The following is a 17,797-nucleotide window of genomic DNA, read 5'->3' as shown; positions in this document are numbered from 1 at the left end:
AGTATACCGTCTGACCCTGGCTCAACCTCACATTTCGGAAATCCCCTCGACGCCCTTGCTTCTCTAGCACATGTAAATTCGGGAGGAGATCGAGTCGGAGAAAATGCACAATGTCATGGTTGCTAATCCTTGACTCAGGGACGTCAACTCACCCAACTAAAGAGCAGCTTCCACGTCACGACCTCCTCCTTCCCCTCGAGCTTGTGCACCGACTATTACACCAAGTGTGTCACCGTAGTTTCATCCTGCATTGGAAATCATACCTCCAATGATATCTCCTCTTGGACGTGTCTATCATTAGTAGTGACGCCATTCAGAGCTGTCTTGGGCGGATGATACTTGTTCTAATACGACCGTCCCCGCTACTCATGCAGCTTAACATGTACACCCCGCACGATATCATACTGGGCTGAGCTTGGCCACAGGTATCTGGACGCAAAATCACGTTCCAACTGAATTAGTGTACAGTAGACGTCAGTATCGGTATTAGTGAAACCGCTGACAACCCTTCTTACCAACAAAACCATGATGTACTGTCAAAGTGAGCCGGACCTGCAGAGCCCTTTCAATATATACTTCGAAAGGAACATAGGGATCCGGAAACCGAGGCAGAGCAACACCCACTATAAGGCGTGGAATACGGAGGTTAGAATCTAGTATGTTACTACTGGTAGTCGTACTGTTCAGAACGTGGGAAGTGTTGCGAGTAACTTCGAGCAACCAGAAAGACTCCCTGTAGGTGCGGCGCTTGCATTTCCATGGTGACGCAATTTCATGAATAATTCTACGCATATAGTAGCCCTCTGTTTGAACAAGGAGTAAAGACAGACTTTCAGCTTGAACGGGGAAGCCAGGACTATCGAAGGCGAACAGGTTTCGAGCTAATAATAGTAACATAATGTATTGTATCAAGCTAGTCTCAATCCCCGTGGGTTTAATAAGTGCAAAAGGAAATACAGAAAAGAGAGGGGAACAGAATACAACATATGAAGGGACACATTGAAAAAGCGTTGCCAAATTAGATACGGCACATTAGACATAAGAAATGGATGTAGTTGATAGAGCAACCAAACCGCAATGCGAATTAACAAGCTCCATGGCGGTTGCTGCGTAGCCCACAGACATATTGGCTTATTTATCTTCCATAACCTCATCTTTCATATCTTCTCGTTCTGCTGTCTCGCCGCCAGCTTCAGTGGCTGGCTCGGCAGCATCTGCAGCGACCGAAGAAGTCTCACTGGCAGCATATCCGTTTCCACCTTCCATGGTAGAGGAGTTATCATCACCATCGGCTTCCCCTTCTCCCTCATCGAGATCATCATCGTCGGCTTCTTCGTCGTTCTCATCGGATGAGAGTGCCTCACCCTCCTCATCTGGATCGCCTCCGTCGCCAATAAAGCTGTCCTCATAGCCAAGTTCGGCAGGGTGAGATGTACGAGCTTTGCGTGTCGTACCGACATCTTCCTCTCCACTTCCTTCTCCTAGAATCTCACGGTCGATGTCGTCAAGTCCTTCCTCGCCTTCGATGTCTCCGTCTTCATCGCCCATCTGGGCCGATCCAGGCATCGGGGAGAGTTCCTGATCCCGGGATGGCACTTCGAGACCATCCTTAGTGGCATCGGGGTTGGCTGTCTCACCATCTCCAGCATCACGTTGAGCACGGCTCCTGTTAGCTTTAGAGCGCGATGTCGATGCGCCTTGCTCCTTGGACTCTGTAGCCGAGGCACCAGATGCTGCCCCAGCAAGCTTGCGTTTAGCATTGCGCGCAGCGCGGGCTCTGCTACGGGCCGAAGACGGGACGCGCCCAGCAAGATCTGAGGAGTTTTCCATGGCCAATCTGATCTCTCTTGCCTTCTGACGTTGCTCTCTTTCCTTCTTGCGGTCACGTTTCGGGCCGTTGGCATCGTCATAATCCCATCGGTCCAAGCGCCTTGCCGCCTTGCGAATGACAGACAGGTAGTAGCTGGCGCATTCACCAAAGTCTTCCTCTTCCTCCGGCTTTGGAATAAGCCCGCCTTTGCCCCACGATCTCTCCTCATCGTCCGTATCATAATCATCAGGCAGGGTTGATAATAGACGACCGTGACGGACGAGCGGTAACTCGCTCTCTCGATTCGCACGCAAGACACGATATGCCTCATTCTTCCGCTTGGCTAGAAGATATTCAATTCGCTGTCGCCGATTTTGCTCAACAGCGAGCTGGTGCTGTGTAAGGGGCCGGGGACGGCGAGAAGAAGACTGCTGAGGTAAGGTAGGTTCTGCGACGAACCGGTTCAAAATGGGATGGCCAGAGCCTGGAGGAGCTGGAGAAGCAGCGTCAGGTGTGTTTTCCATCTTGGTTCTTAAGATGAGACGCTGCTGACCAACAGAACGGTTGAGGGAAGAATCCCGCTTAGGTCTCTTGTAACGAGACCTGGCAGACTGTCCAGGAGTTTGATAATCATCCTCATCATCCTGCGGATAGCGCTTGGAAGAGGGATGCAGGGGGGTTGACATAGTAGAACCGCGGCCATCGCCTCGACCTATGATAATCAGATTAGTAAACTGGGAGGCCTGAGAATTTTCCTGGACAGACTTACCCGAAACATCTCCCGAGCCATCTTCCTCATAGCCAAAGTCTGGCAAACCTGCCACGAAATGTCAGTCAAAGAAGGATATGATACCTTGATCTCAGAAACGTACCCTTCTTGGAGCGTTTGGTCACTCTAGGAATTGGTTCATCTTCCTCCAGAATACCTGCGGATGGTGTCAATGATTGCACAAATAGAACTCGAAGAAAGGTCTGTGAAACTGACGTTTGCGTTCCAGGCGCTTAGCCTCTCCATATTCAATCTCAGACTGAGTATCAACATTTTCCTCGTTTGCTTGTTCCTCGGTAAGGCTTTCAAATTGAGGCACCTTGATGGGCAAGCCCCCGGTTCCTTCACCGTCCAGGCCGGGTCCAAAAGGATTGTTGCGTGCAGCTTCGGCGCTGAAATCACTTTCCAGGTACCACCACATCAACCATAGGAATGCCTTTGCACGACTCTTGCTGCTCAATGTGCCCCGCATGACGAGGTCAAAGAAGTCGCGTGGAGGGAAGAAGTGCATTTCAGATACCTTGGGCGCGTATTGTGCCAGAACGAAAATGAGGTTTACCGGGTTGGTGCGAGGAATTGCATGGCGCTTGATTCTTTCTAGAGTATTTGGCTGGTCGACGTCTTCCGAAGCACCCTTGAGAATGGATTTGAGACGAGGGGCGTCTTGGAGCTGCTTGTAGGCGTTCGGGTCTTGGTGAGCTTGTAGCGAAGGAATGGAGTGATAGGTCCGCAGTTGGGCACGCATCTCAGGGAAGACTGGTCTATATCAGTAAACGACGAAGAAAAGCAGAAAGAATGCCTGTGAGCTGAAGGTGGATGGAGGACATACAGTTGAGAGTGGTATTCATCCTTCCGAAATTGACCAGCAAGCAAACCATTGCCATGCTGATAGCTGCTTGTTTATCGTTCTGAAGTTTGTCCTTCAAGATCTTGCTCGTCTTGCTACTCCTAGCCATAGCGTCGATGTAGATGTCCGCAAAATCCAGGTTCTTCTCTCCATCTGGCCAACGGGTAAAGACCTTAGTCTGGTCTTCGAAGACGAGCTTGAGGAACTGATACTGGATGTCCTTGCGCCATAGCGGAATGCCGTCTTCCTTCTTGAGATGTCGAATCTTATTTCCGGAGTAGACAGACCCGATAGTGCCGTTCGCCTGACGCCTAATACCGACGGTCATGTTGTGAGTTTGCTGCTCATCTTGCGGCTCGGATTGCGCAAACGACTCGTCCGCGGCGGTGCTTTCAACCTCAGCCATCTCGGAAGTCGCGTGGTTTCACGAAACAATGGTCTTTCGTATGGATGTAATAATATGGAGCCCTCAAGACCGCAACGTAAGGATCCGTTCTCGGCGTGTCCTGAGAGCGGTAGCCGCGCAGGGGGACAGCGATTGACGGGATAGTTAGCTCAAGGACGACGCAATGGATGAACGAGTGGAAGAGTGGTCGCCCAGTGGGTGATAGAAGGTAGGGCGATAATGAGATGAAAGAGCTGGGAAAGTTTGACGCGGATGGAAGATTGAGAAAGAGGGAAGAAATTGGGAGGTGGGCAGGGAACGTGATCCTGGACGATCCGTGACTTTCTTCTTTCTCCCTTGGCTTGATCTCCGATCGTGCGCGGGAGTGACTAAGGTAGCCTGTATAGTTAACCAAGTAACTAACACGCGCTTGGAACCCGATCATTCGCATGAGCAGTTCCGTCAGTATTTATTACTTTATCCAGGCATTCCCTTCCTGGTAGGATCATGGTGAAAGACTTCTATACTTCACTCCATCAAACAGCTGGTCTGTCGATATAGGCTCACCGTGCAAACAAGACCCGCCTCACCACAACCATCATGCCATCACCATTCAACCATCAGACATTGGATTAGACTGATTGAACACCTTTCCAAGATGGGTGTAAAAGCATTATGATAGAAAATACTCTGACACGAAGCAAAGTTTAGGTAACCTATACATACTGACTGATATGTGCCTACGTAAGTTCAAACCAAGATGCTGAGGGAATAATGCAACCAGGTGGACGTTATCATTTCAGTTACACATAAACGAGCTTGAGACTTTTTTTACTTAAACAGAGAATAGCTAGCTCCCTTATTTCTGAGACGCGCGGTCTCCGTAAGCAAGGCCGTCTTCGGCATTAACCGTTGAGCCCAAACTGCTACTGACATGATATAATGATACCCACAAATAGCGCCAGCAAAGCAGCTTCCCATCCTCCACGGATCCGAGATATGAACCAGAAAAAGAAGATCCCATTCGATGTCAGCCTCCACGGACCCCAGTGCAGAGAATATTTTTGTGGACACAGCAGCTCGAGCCAACGCCATACACAATGCAATGAAGAAACCTATCTCTATCACCCGCATTCCCATTTTTGTAACCCATCGTTCCTTGAAGTCGTGCAAAAAGATCAATGCTCGCCGAAAGACGTCACAGCCACACAGACCTTGATGTCTCTCCAACTCCGGTGCGAATGCTTAACACAGCTTGGAGTAGTAAAGCATAATCTCAAGCAAAGCACGAAACAACAACATGGATGGAAAAAGAAAACGGAATAAGAGAAACCCCGCCGTGAGAAACCGAAACTGTAAGAAATCTATTCGCGAGACACGGTCGATGCAGCTGCCTGGCACCAAGCAGGGAAAAATCATAAAAAGCACTTTTCTGAACACGAAAAGCCGGCACCCCCGCTCGGCACGCGTCGTTCAAGCGGATCTCCGTATGGCCGCCTGAGAACAAAAAGGGTATCTGATGAAGCGGTCGCAGGAGAAAGACAACGCATTCTATGATATCCATGCAATGCCGACCCGAATGCTCTCGATTATAAACGGGTATAACCACGAGCAGCGAGATAAGGAGATCGGACCACATCGAAACCCATGTCTAAAACAAAACGATGAAATAGGCAACATTGATAAAATGCTCAGCAGCAGAAAAAAACACCTGCACATAGGAGAATAACGAAATAGAAAAGACAACAAGCAGAGAAAAACAGATTCTTAGAACGCATCTAAGGTTATGTCGTGGCGGTCATGACAAAGCCGGCCCTGAGGGAGAGAGAGAGAAAAATAGGGATGAGAAGAAAGAGAAGAAGAACTCAGGACTCGTTCTGATCGTATCCGTCAAAGGAGAGGCAAATGAAGAAAAAGAAGCCAATCAGACCCGACGGCCTCGTCAGAGACCACAACTTCCCCTAGTGATTAATTTACCACCAGGAAGAAGGTCCAGTAGGGCCGGAGGGGTTGCCGTAGCCACCACCGTAGCTGCCGCCGCCGCCGCCGCCATAGCCACCACCGCCTCCATAGGAGGGAGGGGCGCCATAGCTGCTGCCGCCGCCACCATAGCTGCCGCCAGGTGCACCGTAGCTACTGCCGCCAAAGGAGGGAGGACCGCCCATACCACCACCCACGCGACGCATGTCACGGGTAGCGTTGGCGCCACGACCACGACCACCACGGCCGCCACGACCACCATAGCCGCTGCCCTCACGAGCAATGCTCTCGAGGAACGAGGGGACCTCCTGGTGAGCCTCCTTCAGAAGATCGATCAGGTCGCGGACAACACCCCGGTTGCCACGGTTGAAGAAAGCAGTGGCAATACCAGTGTTACCGGCACGACCAGTACGACCAATACGGTGAACATAGTCATCGATGTCGGTGGGCAAGTCGTAGTTGATGACGTGGGTGACATTGGGGATATCGAGACCACGAGCAGCAACAGCAGTGGCAACAAGGATAGGGCAACGGCCAGAGCGGAACATTTCCAAAGCACGCTCACGCTCACGCTGGGTACGATCACCGTGAATAGCGGTGGCGGGGAAACGCTGGTTAAGAAGGAAGTCGGACAGAGAATCGGCCATACGCTTAGTCTCGACGAAGATGAGGGTGAGGCCGCTAGTGCCGTGGGTGTGGAGGATATCCAAGAGGACGGAGCGCTTGTCGTGGTCTTCGACATATTCGACCTTCTGGGTGATGTTCTCAGAGGTAGAACCGACACGGCCGACGGACAGGAAGACGTAGTCCTTCAAGAAGTCGCGAGCCAGCATCTGGATGTCACGGGGGAAAGTGGCCGAAAACATCAGCGTCTGGCGGTCATTCACGTGGGGCATATCCTCGCCTTCCACAATGCGGCGAATCTGGGGCTCGAAACCCATGTCCAACATACGATCGGCCTCATCCAGAATCAGGTACTTGATGTTGACCAGAGAGATGCGGCCACGCTCGATAAGATCGACAAGACGACCAGGGGTAGCGACCAGAAGATCACATCCGCGCTCAATCTGGCGGAGCTGGGAACCGATATCGGCACCACCGTAAACAACGCAAGGGCGGACCCAGGAGCGGTAGGCGAACTTACGAGCCTCGTCGAAAATCTGGGAAACAAGCTCACGGGTGGGGGCCAGAATGAGGGAGGTCGGGTACGCCTTGCGTTGACGTCCGTAACCGAATTGACCGCCAGCCTGGGCAGGAGCAGCGGAAGGACCGTTCTGATAAGCCTGAGACAAAATAGGGAAGAGGAAACCACCAGTCTTTCCGGAACCAGTCTGGGCGCAGGCCATCAAATCGCGGCCGTTCATGACAATGGGGATGGAGTACTTCTGGACGGGGGTGGGAGTCTGGTAGTGGGCGAGCTTGATGTTCTCGATCAGGTGGTCATCCAGGGGCGGGTTGGTGAATGCGTTGACCGGCTCCGGGACATCGTGACCAGAGGCCTCCACGGGGATGTCGTCGTAATTGGCGAAGTTGATACCGGTGTTCTGCTTGGTGGGATCGTTGGGAAGACCGAAAAGCTCGCGTTCGAGACGGGGATTGGCAGGACCGGGAATGTGCTTGCCGTCACGCCACTGGCCATCTCCAGAGCCTCGGGCAGAACCACCTCCACTTCCTCCATAAGAGCCTCCGTGACCTGGGTGTCCGTAAGCATTTGGATTAAAGGGCCGGCGAGCTTCGTGAGGGCTCCAGCTAGTGTTACCATTGGGACCGCGAGGGCTGAAATCGGGGGCGTTGGCGTTGGCCCACTGCTGACCACCGCGAGGGCCGCCTCTGCAAAATCATGCCAGTTAGTCACTACACACAACGCGAAATGGGACACGCCCGTAATGCAATATCACATACCTAGGACCACCCCAGGAGTTGCCAGGGCCAGCGGCGGGACCGGGGGGAGGGGCAGCGGCAGCACCGTCCATGTTTCCAGCCATCTGGCGTCCGCGAAGATGGGGAGGGATGTAAGCGGCGCGACCCGTGTTGGGGGCAGCGGCAGGAGCGTGCTGAGACTCGTTGAGGGAAAGGTTTCCCATCTTCAAGCTGTCGGCCATATTTGCGGTATTTCGAACTGTGGACACCGAAGACAGATGAGCAAAACGCGTTGGATGTCGTTGGAAGGAGCCGGCACAGAAGAAGAAAAAAAAAACGTACTATGCTGGTAGTTGAACAAAGCGATTTTTCAGCGGATGTTGTCCTTGCGGGCGAACACTGCAAATTTCTTTTCTTCTGTACAGGACAAAAGGAAAGAAAATGAAAAAGTGAAGTAAAAAGTCCCCGCGTCTCTATCGAGTGGCAATACACAGGGGATCAATAAGTAACACAGAGCGAGAAAGAGGAACAGGGTAAAGAAAGACCTTGGGGAGGAATACTAAACGAAGAACAAGACGATCTCCCAGATCTAAACCTCTATTACGGTGTAGAAAGAGAGAAGAAAAAAGGGGGGAAGGGGAAGAGAATAGGATATGATGTGGAGATATTGGAGAAAAAAAAATTGAAACCAGACTGGATTAGGAGGGGAGGTTTAGAGGGGATGGGAGGAAAAGAAGTAGGGAAGAGGAAGAAGGTTTGTGGGACGGAGAACGGGGAGGAGAGGCAAAGACGATGACTACGAAACTAAGGGAATAATGCACTGGCAGTGGTTGGCAGGCCTGCGCACTGGGAAGGTTTTGCTTGCTTATTGGCAGCCCGGCGATGGGATTATTGGGGACGGTCCGGGTGAGAAAAAAAGGTTCAGCGTGCAAAAAAGAAGCGAAGGGAAGCAGCAGCAGGAGGGCAAGCCGGCCAGCGCAGGCCAAACGGCCATTGCACCAAACAGGAAGGGGGAATGGGAAAAATCCAGAGAAAATTCTAAAAAGGCTAAACGAAACAGAGTGGCGGCGTATTTGGTTCTGGCGGTTCTGCCTGTGTTGCCAGATGATGATGGGCTGGGCCCTGTCTATTTTGGCCCTGTTGTACCTCCGTCACTACTCACTTGCTGGAAGTTCCTTCTCGCGCTGTCTCTGCTTGTCCCCTTTGGTCAACCGGATCAAGAACAATTCATGGATCAAAAAGTGTAAAACTCTGATCAAGATCAAGGAACTTCCCGCATTGAAACGCTGTCGATTCGACTAGAAGCCATAATACATTTTCTATTTGGAACTTTTGGCCAGCTGCAAGATCCTAGGGTTGTTGGCCGAAATCCCACATTCTATACTCTCTAGGGTACTAGTAGCAGCGACTTGTTCACCAGTTGATCCGGTTTGAGCCAATCTGACGAGGTCTAAAAAAACTCTGCCGTTTGCCTCAGGCTCGCCTCCCCCCGTAGATACAGTCACGGCCACGTGATGTACCCTCTCCAGCCAAGCGCATCCTTACTTGGCACCCCGGCCATGGCGATGTATACTTCGCCTCCGGCGTCTTCCTGTTTTACAATGTCAACGTCGTCGCTGTATCGTGGAAACTGATCGGCTTCTGCGCCCTGGTATGTTGACTGATCCTCGGTGATCAGAACTTCTGACTGTAGCAATGTTTGAAATTGTAATTCCTTAACTCCTGACCACAGCATACAAGAATTTGTCTTACAGTACGGAGTATGATCGTCCCATACTAGGCTTACAACGCCAAAAAGTGGGCACTTGCCCTCCAGGATTGACGTGATTTAAGCATCATTGTGCATTACTAAATCCCCGTTGAGAGGCCTTGGATGATGATAGTACTGTTGTCGTTCATGCTGTCCGTGCCCAACTGCTGTATATAACAGGTCACCTGTTTGTTACTTACACCCGATTGAACGGAATCTTTATATTCGAAGTATGACTATAAAATCCATAGTTCGTGACGGTCATGCTGAAAGCAAGCTAGACATTGTAAATCCCCAAGTCCCAATGACCGCAGAGGAACCTCAATGGAATGGCGTTACTCCTGGGAGGAAATAACCTTACTCCGCAGGTGGAATGGTCTCCCACTCAGATCGTCAGCGTGGGGTCGGCGAAGTCTGGTAGGCAACGAGCAAATCTTATCGTCGAGAAAAACTTTCCTACTGGACGGTGCCTATCATACCACTGACTAACAAAGTACTAGATGGTTAGGGGTGGCAGGAGTACTTGGACTGTTCCAAAGGTAGACTAGGTGGTGGGCGCATCCTTGCCGCTGCCTGCCAGTGGAGCTTACCAAAAAAGTACTTCGTTGGCCCAACCGGAGGCCAAGCCTTTCTCTTACTTGCCACTGGAAGATGATCTCACAGCACTTGCTCCTGGCGCGCTTGCCACGGCTGTTTTAAGGCGTGGGTTATGCGTCGGCTCGTCATGTGGCACTTGAATACGGCCTGCAGTACTTTGTAGTCGTACACTGCAAGGAAGACGTGGAGTACGGGCTGCAGCAGAGGGTAAAATTACTGAGCAATTCTTTCCATGTATTTGGATGAGTACAATCTTTTTCTAAACAATGCTCCTCTCAGCCTTCTCCTGTTCTCCCTTAAAGCTGCGTCGGACCAGGACGACCAAGAGACCGACAACAATGGCAAGCGCTGCGAATTTCGGAAAGATATAAGGAGCGTTATCAGATGTCATAGACAAAGGGGTTGGAGAAGGAACAACAGCAATTGCTGAAGGTTGTGACTCTTCTTCAGAGCTCGTTTCTTTACAAGCGATCAGCACATCACAGTCTTATCGAGAAGCAGGCTGAGACCTCAGGAAACAGGTCTACAGCTCCTCATGGCTGCTACCTTTTTCTTCGGCCTTGTCCTCGGACTCCAGCTCTCCGCTCTTGACGATCTTGACAGTTTCCACGGGTCTGTCAGAACGGCCCTTGGGCACGTTCTCGATCTGAGCGATAATCTCGTAGCCCTCGAGCACTTCGCCGAAGACAACGTGGCGGCCATCAAGCCAACTATCCCGAAATTGTAAGCTGGCTGTCATCGCTATACAGGATTGGCACGGACTTACGGGGTAGGAACAGTGGTGATGAAGAACTGGGAGCCGTTGGTGTCCTTGCCGGCGTTGGCCATGCTCAGCAGACCCTTGCGCGTGTGCCTCAGCTTGAAGTTCTCATCGGCGAACTTCTCACCGTAGATAGACTTCCCACCGGTACCTTTCGTTTGAAGTGTCAGCATATGGCAGGGGCATTGTACACATATAATGAAGATCCTTGTAGTACTGACCATCGCCACGAGTGAAGTCACCACCCTGGATCATGAAGTCCTTGATGACACGGTGGAAGGTAGATCCTTCATAGCCAAACCCCTTCTCACCAGTAGCGAGAGCACTGAATACAAGCTATGTTAGAATGGCGCAGAAGCTTCATTGAGCTCATGAATCATACCGGAAGTTCTCAGCGGTCTAAAAAAGCAAAAGTAATATTATCAGTCTAGGAGCTCCGAGTGACAATAGCATGACGACGATCACGTACCTTAGGGACAGTCTTGCCATACAAGCCAAGCACGACTCTGCCCAGAGGCTTGTCTCCGTGCTCGATATCAAAGAACACCTGTATGTAAATGCAGTTAGTATGTCATACTTGGAAAGCAATTCACAATGGTTGTAAGCGCCGAAGATCACATCTATACATACCTTACTGGTGATCTTGGGACCCCGGGGCTGAGCTTCTTCGGCGTGGACAAGAGCAAGTCCAACCGCCAGGACGAAGAAGAAAGACAGGAAAAGGTTCTTGAAGTTCATGATTGCTCAGGATGTCTCCAATGTAGGAGAATTCTAACAATTGCTTGAAAACACAGGAGACTCAAGGAGCAATCATGCGGCGAATGGAGGCCAGCTTGCATTACTGCGGAGATGCCAAGAGCACCATAACCGTATCGGGATTAGTATGACTGTATCTTTGCAGTTATTACTTGAAATTTTCATTCACCGCACCGCAACCGTGGAGAAATCAGGTTGTACTTTTTGTATGCAAAAGTCAAAATTACTCAAATCTGTTCGGAGAAACATTGTTACTGGTCGATTTCTTCCGCGCTGAATTGAGCCAGACTGCGGAGGTTGATAGAAGAATAGCGCAGCGCATAGGCATTTTGAGCCATATCACATCCCCTGGAGCACTGAACAAGCCAAACCGTCAAGATGGTATGTATTAATACTATGCCAGTAGAAAGTCTCTCTCAAATGTGTGGCTAATAAGCAATTAGGTTTTCATTTTGGGCGTGAACTTCCCCGAGCGAAACCTCGTCAAGGCAAGCAACTCCGAACTTCCATCTTTCCTTCAACGCCTAGTCTGACTGAATTCAGAAATCGCTCGAGTCCTTCTTCGGCATCGGTAACTTGACCTCGACCCGTCTCCTTGCCCGCTTCCACATCCACCCAACATGCAAGGTTGGCGACTTGGCGAACAAGCAGGTCCTCGATATCACGGCCGCCTTGTCCGATATGAAGATTGAGAACGACCTTCGCAGACAGTACCTCGATAACATCAAGCGTCTGAAGGAGACGGGAACCTACCGTGGTCGGCGTCATGCGCTCGGTTTGCCCGTTCGGGGACAGCGGACGAGGAGCCAGGTTGGTTTACACCCATGTTTAAATATCTCCAACTATGATACCAGGGAGTGTTGGAGCACTTCGCTGGTGGATGTGGTCGAGGGGTACTACACAGAGCAAGAATTTTACTAACATGATTTCTAGATTAAATCTGCTGTCAAGCTCAACCGTATGGAAAGAAGACTGTGAGGTTAACATGATGATTCATTTATCGACCCCAGTGGTCTTGCGGCTTCGTTTCAGTTGGGGCATGGAATGGCGTTATAAACTTGCTTTTGTAAATTAGTGTTCTGGCTTGACCTTCTCCACCCTGGAGATGTATTTTATGTAGACAATGAAACATTGAGACTCTAAGGAGATCATAGTAGTGATTCCATGCTGCCTCTTAGAGCAATTATATGATATATTGCAAGTGGAAACATCAGCTCGTACAGCGGCTTGTTTAATACAAAGAGTCAGAACCAAACTTTTCATCCTATAAGTATAACGCCGGAACCATATGTGCAACTCCTCTTATGCGGAAGACAATACGCCTTCACCCCGGTTGATCTGAATCCTCTTATCCTCACCGGCGCTAACAATGCCAACCGAACGGTCCCAGCACACACTGAAGACCTTGACTCCCTCTCCACCTACTCGCTTAGCATCCGCTTTACCTTGCTCTTCCAAGCTTCTCCGAGTAATCGAATACACGCTCTCGCCAACAACACCGTCCTTATCCGTCTTTGTAGCACGGATATCCCAGATTCGGCAGGTACCGTCGTGACTGCCACTAATGAGACCGTAGCTGCTGTGGGGATCGCGGGAAAGAGAAACCACGGCATTGGTGTGGCCTCTGAGGGTCATGGCGGAGATTGTTGTCGCTGACGTACGAGGGTCGATGAGAGTGATGTGGCGAGCAGAAGTACCTGTCGCAAGAAGGTGGTGCTCGGGGAGATGCTCGAGAGATAGCAACGAATGGGATGTCGATCTGGTGTCTACTAAAGCGGCCGTGACCAGATCCCATGTACGCAGAGAGTGATCCCAAGAAGTAGAGTAACCGACAGTCGAGTCGTTCGTGTCAAAGATGGCAGCTGAGACTGGCGCGGTGTGGGAAGACAACAGCGCAAGCGGGCCGCGCTGCGGGGTGCTGACGGACGAGCTCACCTTTCTGCGCTTGGAGCTCCGTGACGCAGCAGACGAAACTAGGTTCTCGGGAGCAGCTGGGGCATCTGACTTCTTTGTCGACCAGAAGCCAATGTTGTGGTCTGCCGAAGCGGAGAGAATACGGTTCGAGGGGGCATGCACAGCCAACGAGTTGATACCAGATTTGTGTCCGTAGAGCTCAATCTGCGGGGTGATCTTTCCTGAGAATCCATCATCGTTTTCGTTGTATTTCCAGAGTCGAACGGTGCGATCAAGGCCAGCCGACACGATCGAATTCGGCGAGACGAACTTGGCGGCCTTGATAGACGCGCCGTGTCCCCCATCAGCCGGGGACGGTGAGGTTGCGACGATTTGAGACGACATATTCCACACACGAAGCAACCCGTCGTAGCTGCCCGATAGGATCCTCTCCTGCCCCGGAGAGACGATCGCAGAAGCCCAAGAGGTAGCTGGCGAGGTCGCAGAGAGGACATCCACCGAGCCAACCCAGTCATCATGCTCGAACGAAGCAATATGAAGCGGGGGAATCAACGCTCTGATATACTCAATTTCCAGAGTAGTTTCCGCAGATATGCCATTGGCCGTCAAGTATTCATCGATCGAAGTCCGAAGGAATGCGCCATTGATCAAAAACTCAAATGGCACCGGCTTGTCGTTTCCCAAAAGATTGTTCACCAGGGTAGAAAGCGCATATCTCCGCAATCCTACAAACAGATAAAGAAGTTAGTGAGAACGTATGTGTATATAAGGCAGACTGGCAGCGATCTGCCAAAATGCATTCATACCTGTGGGAACCAGAATGGGGCCGGTGCTCTCAGGCAGCGCAATGTCTTCTTGCTTGCTAACTAGCTGCACACGCACCTGCCTCTGCGCAGACTGGGACGAGGCCGCAGCAGACGTCGAATCCTGAACGCCGTTCATAATGGCACTGAAGGGAAATATGGGGGTTATGAAGGGCGCGATCTAGAGCACTTCAAAGTGCAGTTGAGAAAACTCCACCGAGTGAGGAAAAAAATACGGCAACCGATGCGGCCACTTGTGCAAAGCGCGGAGATTCCCCGCCGCAACATTACGTACCAGATAAGTAGAAGAGCAAAAATATGCACCAAAGACAACAATATGCCATTTTGCTAAATTTATATACATGGAAGTAAAGCTAACGACTATTGCCCTCGTGATGCCCTTCTGATGTCCGCGATAGCCTTACGCCGGTAATCGGATTCGGCAAAAAGAGCTTCGATCAGATCCACGACCTCGTCTGGAGAAAACTCTAGACGCAATTCGCCTTCGAGCCAAAGGAATTTGATGTCAGCAAGAGAGCTTTCCAATATATTGATCAGATACTGAAATTTCAACCAGTTTTGTACGTAGACGGCCGTCATAGGCGAACGCTCGGTGTTATCTGGGCCCTCAGGGATGAATAGATCTTCCAGCCCAGTCACTTGGTTGCAAAATGACACAAGTCGCTGTGACTGGGGCTCTGAAATGTCACCCAAATCCTCAATTTCGATTATCATCTTGCTGATGACAGTTGAAACCAATGAGCCGATCGATTGAAGAAGCGCAGACTGCGACAAGATAGGCTGCCATTCTTTGAAAACGTCGCGAATTCTGTCCACTGTTGCGCTGACCGCATTTTCGCATTCACCAAGGAACGGTTGCTCTGAGCATTGGCTGAAGCCCTGTGCACCGTCTAGAAGGTCTGTGACAATTGTGCGTTGGGTCTGCATCTCTTTGCTGTAAGCCAGTTTTCCATATTTCTCAAGAGTTTCGATATCTGCATGAAGCCTGGTGATCTGGTACTCCTCTGCGAGATCACGAACTTGACCGGCGAGATACAGGCTGTCGTTATATAAATACATCTGCCCAGCACTCAATTTGAGACCGTAGAAAGTCGAGGCTGTGGCTTTGAACATGGCCAATATCAGAGTTGGGAGTGCGAGAAGTCCTGTTCCGGAGGAAACCACACGTGAGTGGGCATGCCTGCAACGTATTAGAATCACTATAGAACTCTGACCATGAAAGACTTACGTAGGCTGGGATATGGCATTGGAGTCCACCACTTGTTGCTTGACGACACCCAGAATAGAGTCGGGGATGTCTGTGATGGTGTACTTCTCCCTCAAAGTAACCTCTCTGGGAGTGGAATGGCTGGCCCCACCCTTGCCATTGACAGTTGCAGGCACAACTGGTGTCTTAGGCTCTGAGACCTCGGCGTTCTGTTCTTCATCCTCATCACCCCAGCCCCAGGCATCTCCAGCATCATCATCATCATTGTCCGCAGATGCCGTGGCTGTGCCATTTTTCGTTTTGGGGTCATGTTCCTCAGTATCATCATCCAGCCCCCATGCACTCACGTCTTCCTCATCGTCGACATTACTGGGCTGCTTCCCCTTAGAGCCGCTCTCATTGTCTTCTTCCCAACCAGCGTCCCAATCATCAGGTGCAGCATTCTCCAGCAGCGCTTCATCACTCCCGGAGACCTTCTCGACTTCAATTCTCTCAACCTGTTGTGTAGTGCCTTGGGAAGCAGCGAGAATTCTCCGAACTTGATCCAATGAATCAACGCGCCTTCTAGCTATCCAGAGACGTGGAGCCTGGTTGACCCAAGAGATGAGTTCTTCTTGGCCGCGCCACTCATAACTCTCAATGTTCTTCGTGAATTTGAGGACATGGTCGAGCATTTGCTCAAACTGTCCCAAGCCTTCAAGATCGGTTGGAATAGCAGGTGATAGCCACAATTCGATTATCTTGGAAGACAGCGAGGGAATGAACATTTCCGAGAATGATTCCACAATAAGCGCGGGAACATATTGCTTCAAGAAGCCCAATACCTTGACTAGGCGTTCAAGCAGCTCTGGTATTGATGCCGTTGATGGCTGCGGGTCAAGGTATATCGTAGACCCTGAAATATGGCACTCATGGCTACGCCCAGTGGCTCCAGGCAGCAATATCGGATCAATTATCTTCGATATCAATTCCTTTTGGAACCTATCCCTTGCTGAGGGGAACATCTCAAGCCTGGTCAAGGCCACGATAGTCTCGTGCAATGTATCATCTATGAAATATGTTAGTGAGCTTGAATGACCTGGCACCATCCAACAGAAAAATCATACCGCTGTCCTTGGAAATGGTCAGCTTTCCCTCCGTCTTATCGATATGTAGCTGTTCGTTCCAGCGGTTACGGACAGCATCCATGATATCTTTCCGCAGCCCGGCGGCATTCTCTAGCAGTATATGTAGAACGTTTGTGTTTGTGAAATGACTGCTTCGCTTGACGGCGTGTTCAGTGGATTCCAATGTGTCAATGGCAGCCATGGTGCGGCCCTCCCCGAGAGCTGCTCGTCCGTCGTCTAGTTGTTTGCACAGCTTTTGTACTTCTGTCAGCGCGCTGGTTACCGCCTGATTGAACGCGATTTCGGTCTCAATGAGACCAACTTTCGCAGAAGCATCTTCCACTTTCAATTGCAAAGGTTGCGTTTTCTCATGTTGCTCGACGATTTCCCTCGCAGTGACTCTAGAACGTTCAATGTCTGCATGAAGCTGCTTGGCCTGTGAAATCCATCCGTCCGCATCGAAGTTGTTTTCACGACTGAGGAAGTTGATCTCGGCCTATTGGAAGAAATTCTCATTTAGTTATAACGCCATCTGGGCTGCTACTTGTGCGGGGCTCCGCATTAGATACTACTTACTTCAACTTGCTCTCTAGCCTTCGATATCAGCTCCAATTCCTTCGCCAAGATAGAGCCAGAAAAGTCAGAGGCGACAACCTGCTCCGACCCTGGATAAGTACCATCGGTCACGAAATCCAGCACCGACTGGCCTATGTCCTGCTCCGATACCTTAGCGGACATCTTGTCAGTAAACAAGAGCCTTTGATTCTTGGTAACCGGCGGATCAAAAAGGTAAGGCAGGCCAGCAGAAGAGCCACACTAAGCTCCGCTTCCCTTGTAAAGGCGATCTGCCAGGTATCGATCCCCAAAGATATACCAAGGTATCCAATGAAGCAAATCGCAACCGAAAGGGAAGGCGAGCTGTCAACACCGCCATGTGACTTCACCGCTCACCGCCTTGGCTGCGATAGGCAAGACCACAAACGGTCTCGCTCTTCCCCACGGCCAAACTGAGACCATTTTTAAGTTCTACTTTAATTTTTTTTAGTTGTCTTATCTGCAAGTATATTCTTCGTTTTTTGTTCGATGAAGATTTCTTCAAACCTAGATCCGGGTTGTCTTTTCGTGAAGTGTCTGTTGGTGTGGTGAGCTCTATCGGACCGGAACCTGAACTACTCCACTCTGAACCGTTACAGTTGGAGGGTAACCTCTTCGTTCAGCGGCCAACTGTGTGA

At 50.6% G+C, this 17,797-nt stretch overlaps 6 protein-coding genes across 6 annotated transcripts; 1 reads left to right on the top strand and 5 right to left on the bottom strand.

Moving 5' to 3' along the window:
• Positions 1-1,131: 1,131 nt before the first annotated feature.
• Positions 1,132-3,832, bottom strand: AtWU_02726 (putative INO80 chromatin remodeling complex (Ies1); the record flags this gene model as incomplete). Its single annotated transcript, XM_035497839.1, has 5 exons — positions 1,132-2,522; positions 2,580-2,627; positions 2,683-2,736; positions 2,796-3,335; positions 3,409-3,832. 5 exons carry the CDS (start codon positions 3,830-3,832, stop codon positions 1,132-1,134), a joined length of 2,457 nt encoding a protein of 818 aa, XP_035353732.1.
• Positions 3,833-5,784: 1,952 nt separating this feature from the next.
• AtWU_02725 (DEAD/DEAH box helicase) lies at positions 5,785-7,893 on the bottom strand (the record flags this gene model as incomplete). Its single annotated transcript, XM_035497838.1, has 2 exons — positions 5,785-7,621; positions 7,694-7,893. 2 exons carry the CDS (start codon positions 7,891-7,893, stop codon positions 5,785-5,787), a joined length of 2,037 nt encoding a protein of 678 aa, XP_035353731.1.
• Positions 7,894-10,257: 2,364 nt separating this feature from the next.
• Positions 10,258-11,496, bottom strand: AtWU_02724 (peptidylprolyl isomerase; the record flags this gene model as incomplete). Its single annotated transcript, XM_035497837.1, has 7 exons — positions 10,258-10,457; positions 10,545-10,708; positions 10,765-10,909; positions 10,980-11,083; positions 11,141-11,157; positions 11,228-11,305; positions 11,389-11,496. 7 exons carry the CDS (start codon positions 11,494-11,496, stop codon positions 10,258-10,260), a joined length of 816 nt encoding a protein of 271 aa, XP_035353730.1.
• Positions 11,497-11,892: 396 nt separating this feature from the next.
• AtWU_02723 (mitochondrial 37S ribosomal protein uS13m) lies at positions 11,893-12,492 on the top strand (the record flags this gene model as incomplete). Its single annotated transcript, XM_035497836.1, has 4 exons — positions 11,893-11,895; positions 11,958-12,002; positions 12,058-12,324; positions 12,448-12,492. The coding sequence occupies 4 exons, from the start codon at positions 11,893-11,895 to the stop codon at positions 12,490-12,492; spliced, it is 360 nt and encodes a 119-aa protein (XP_035353729.1).
• A 324-nt stretch (positions 12,493-12,816) lies between these two features.
• On the bottom strand, positions 12,817-14,370 carry AtWU_02722 (WD repeat WDR12/YTM1 family ribosome biogenesis protein; the record flags this gene model as incomplete). Its single annotated transcript, XM_035497835.1, has 2 exons — positions 12,817-14,153; positions 14,235-14,370. The coding sequence occupies 2 exons, from the start codon at positions 14,368-14,370 to the stop codon at positions 12,817-12,819; spliced, it is 1,473 nt and encodes a 490-aa protein (XP_035353728.1).
• A 242-nt stretch (positions 14,371-14,612) lies between these two features.
• AtWU_02721 (uncharacterized protein) lies at positions 14,613-17,303 on the bottom strand (the record flags this gene model as incomplete). Its single annotated transcript, XM_035497834.1, has 4 exons — positions 14,613-15,432; positions 15,481-16,507; positions 16,566-17,061; positions 17,142-17,303. The coding sequence occupies 4 exons, from the start codon at positions 17,301-17,303 to the stop codon at positions 14,613-14,615; spliced, it is 2,505 nt and encodes an 834-aa protein (XP_035353727.1).
• Between the last annotated feature and the right edge of the window lie 494 nt (positions 17,304-17,797).

Source organism: Aspergillus tubingensis (genome assembly GCF_013340325.1).
Source record: "Aspergillus tubingensis WU-2223L DNA, scaffold_4, whole genome shotgun sequence".
Lineage (NCBI taxonomy): Eukaryota > Fungi > Ascomycota > Eurotiomycetes > Eurotiales > Aspergillaceae > Aspergillus > Aspergillus tubingensis.
Note: the sequence above shows the minus strand (reverse complement) of the source record. Positions and strands in the feature narration are given on the sequence as shown.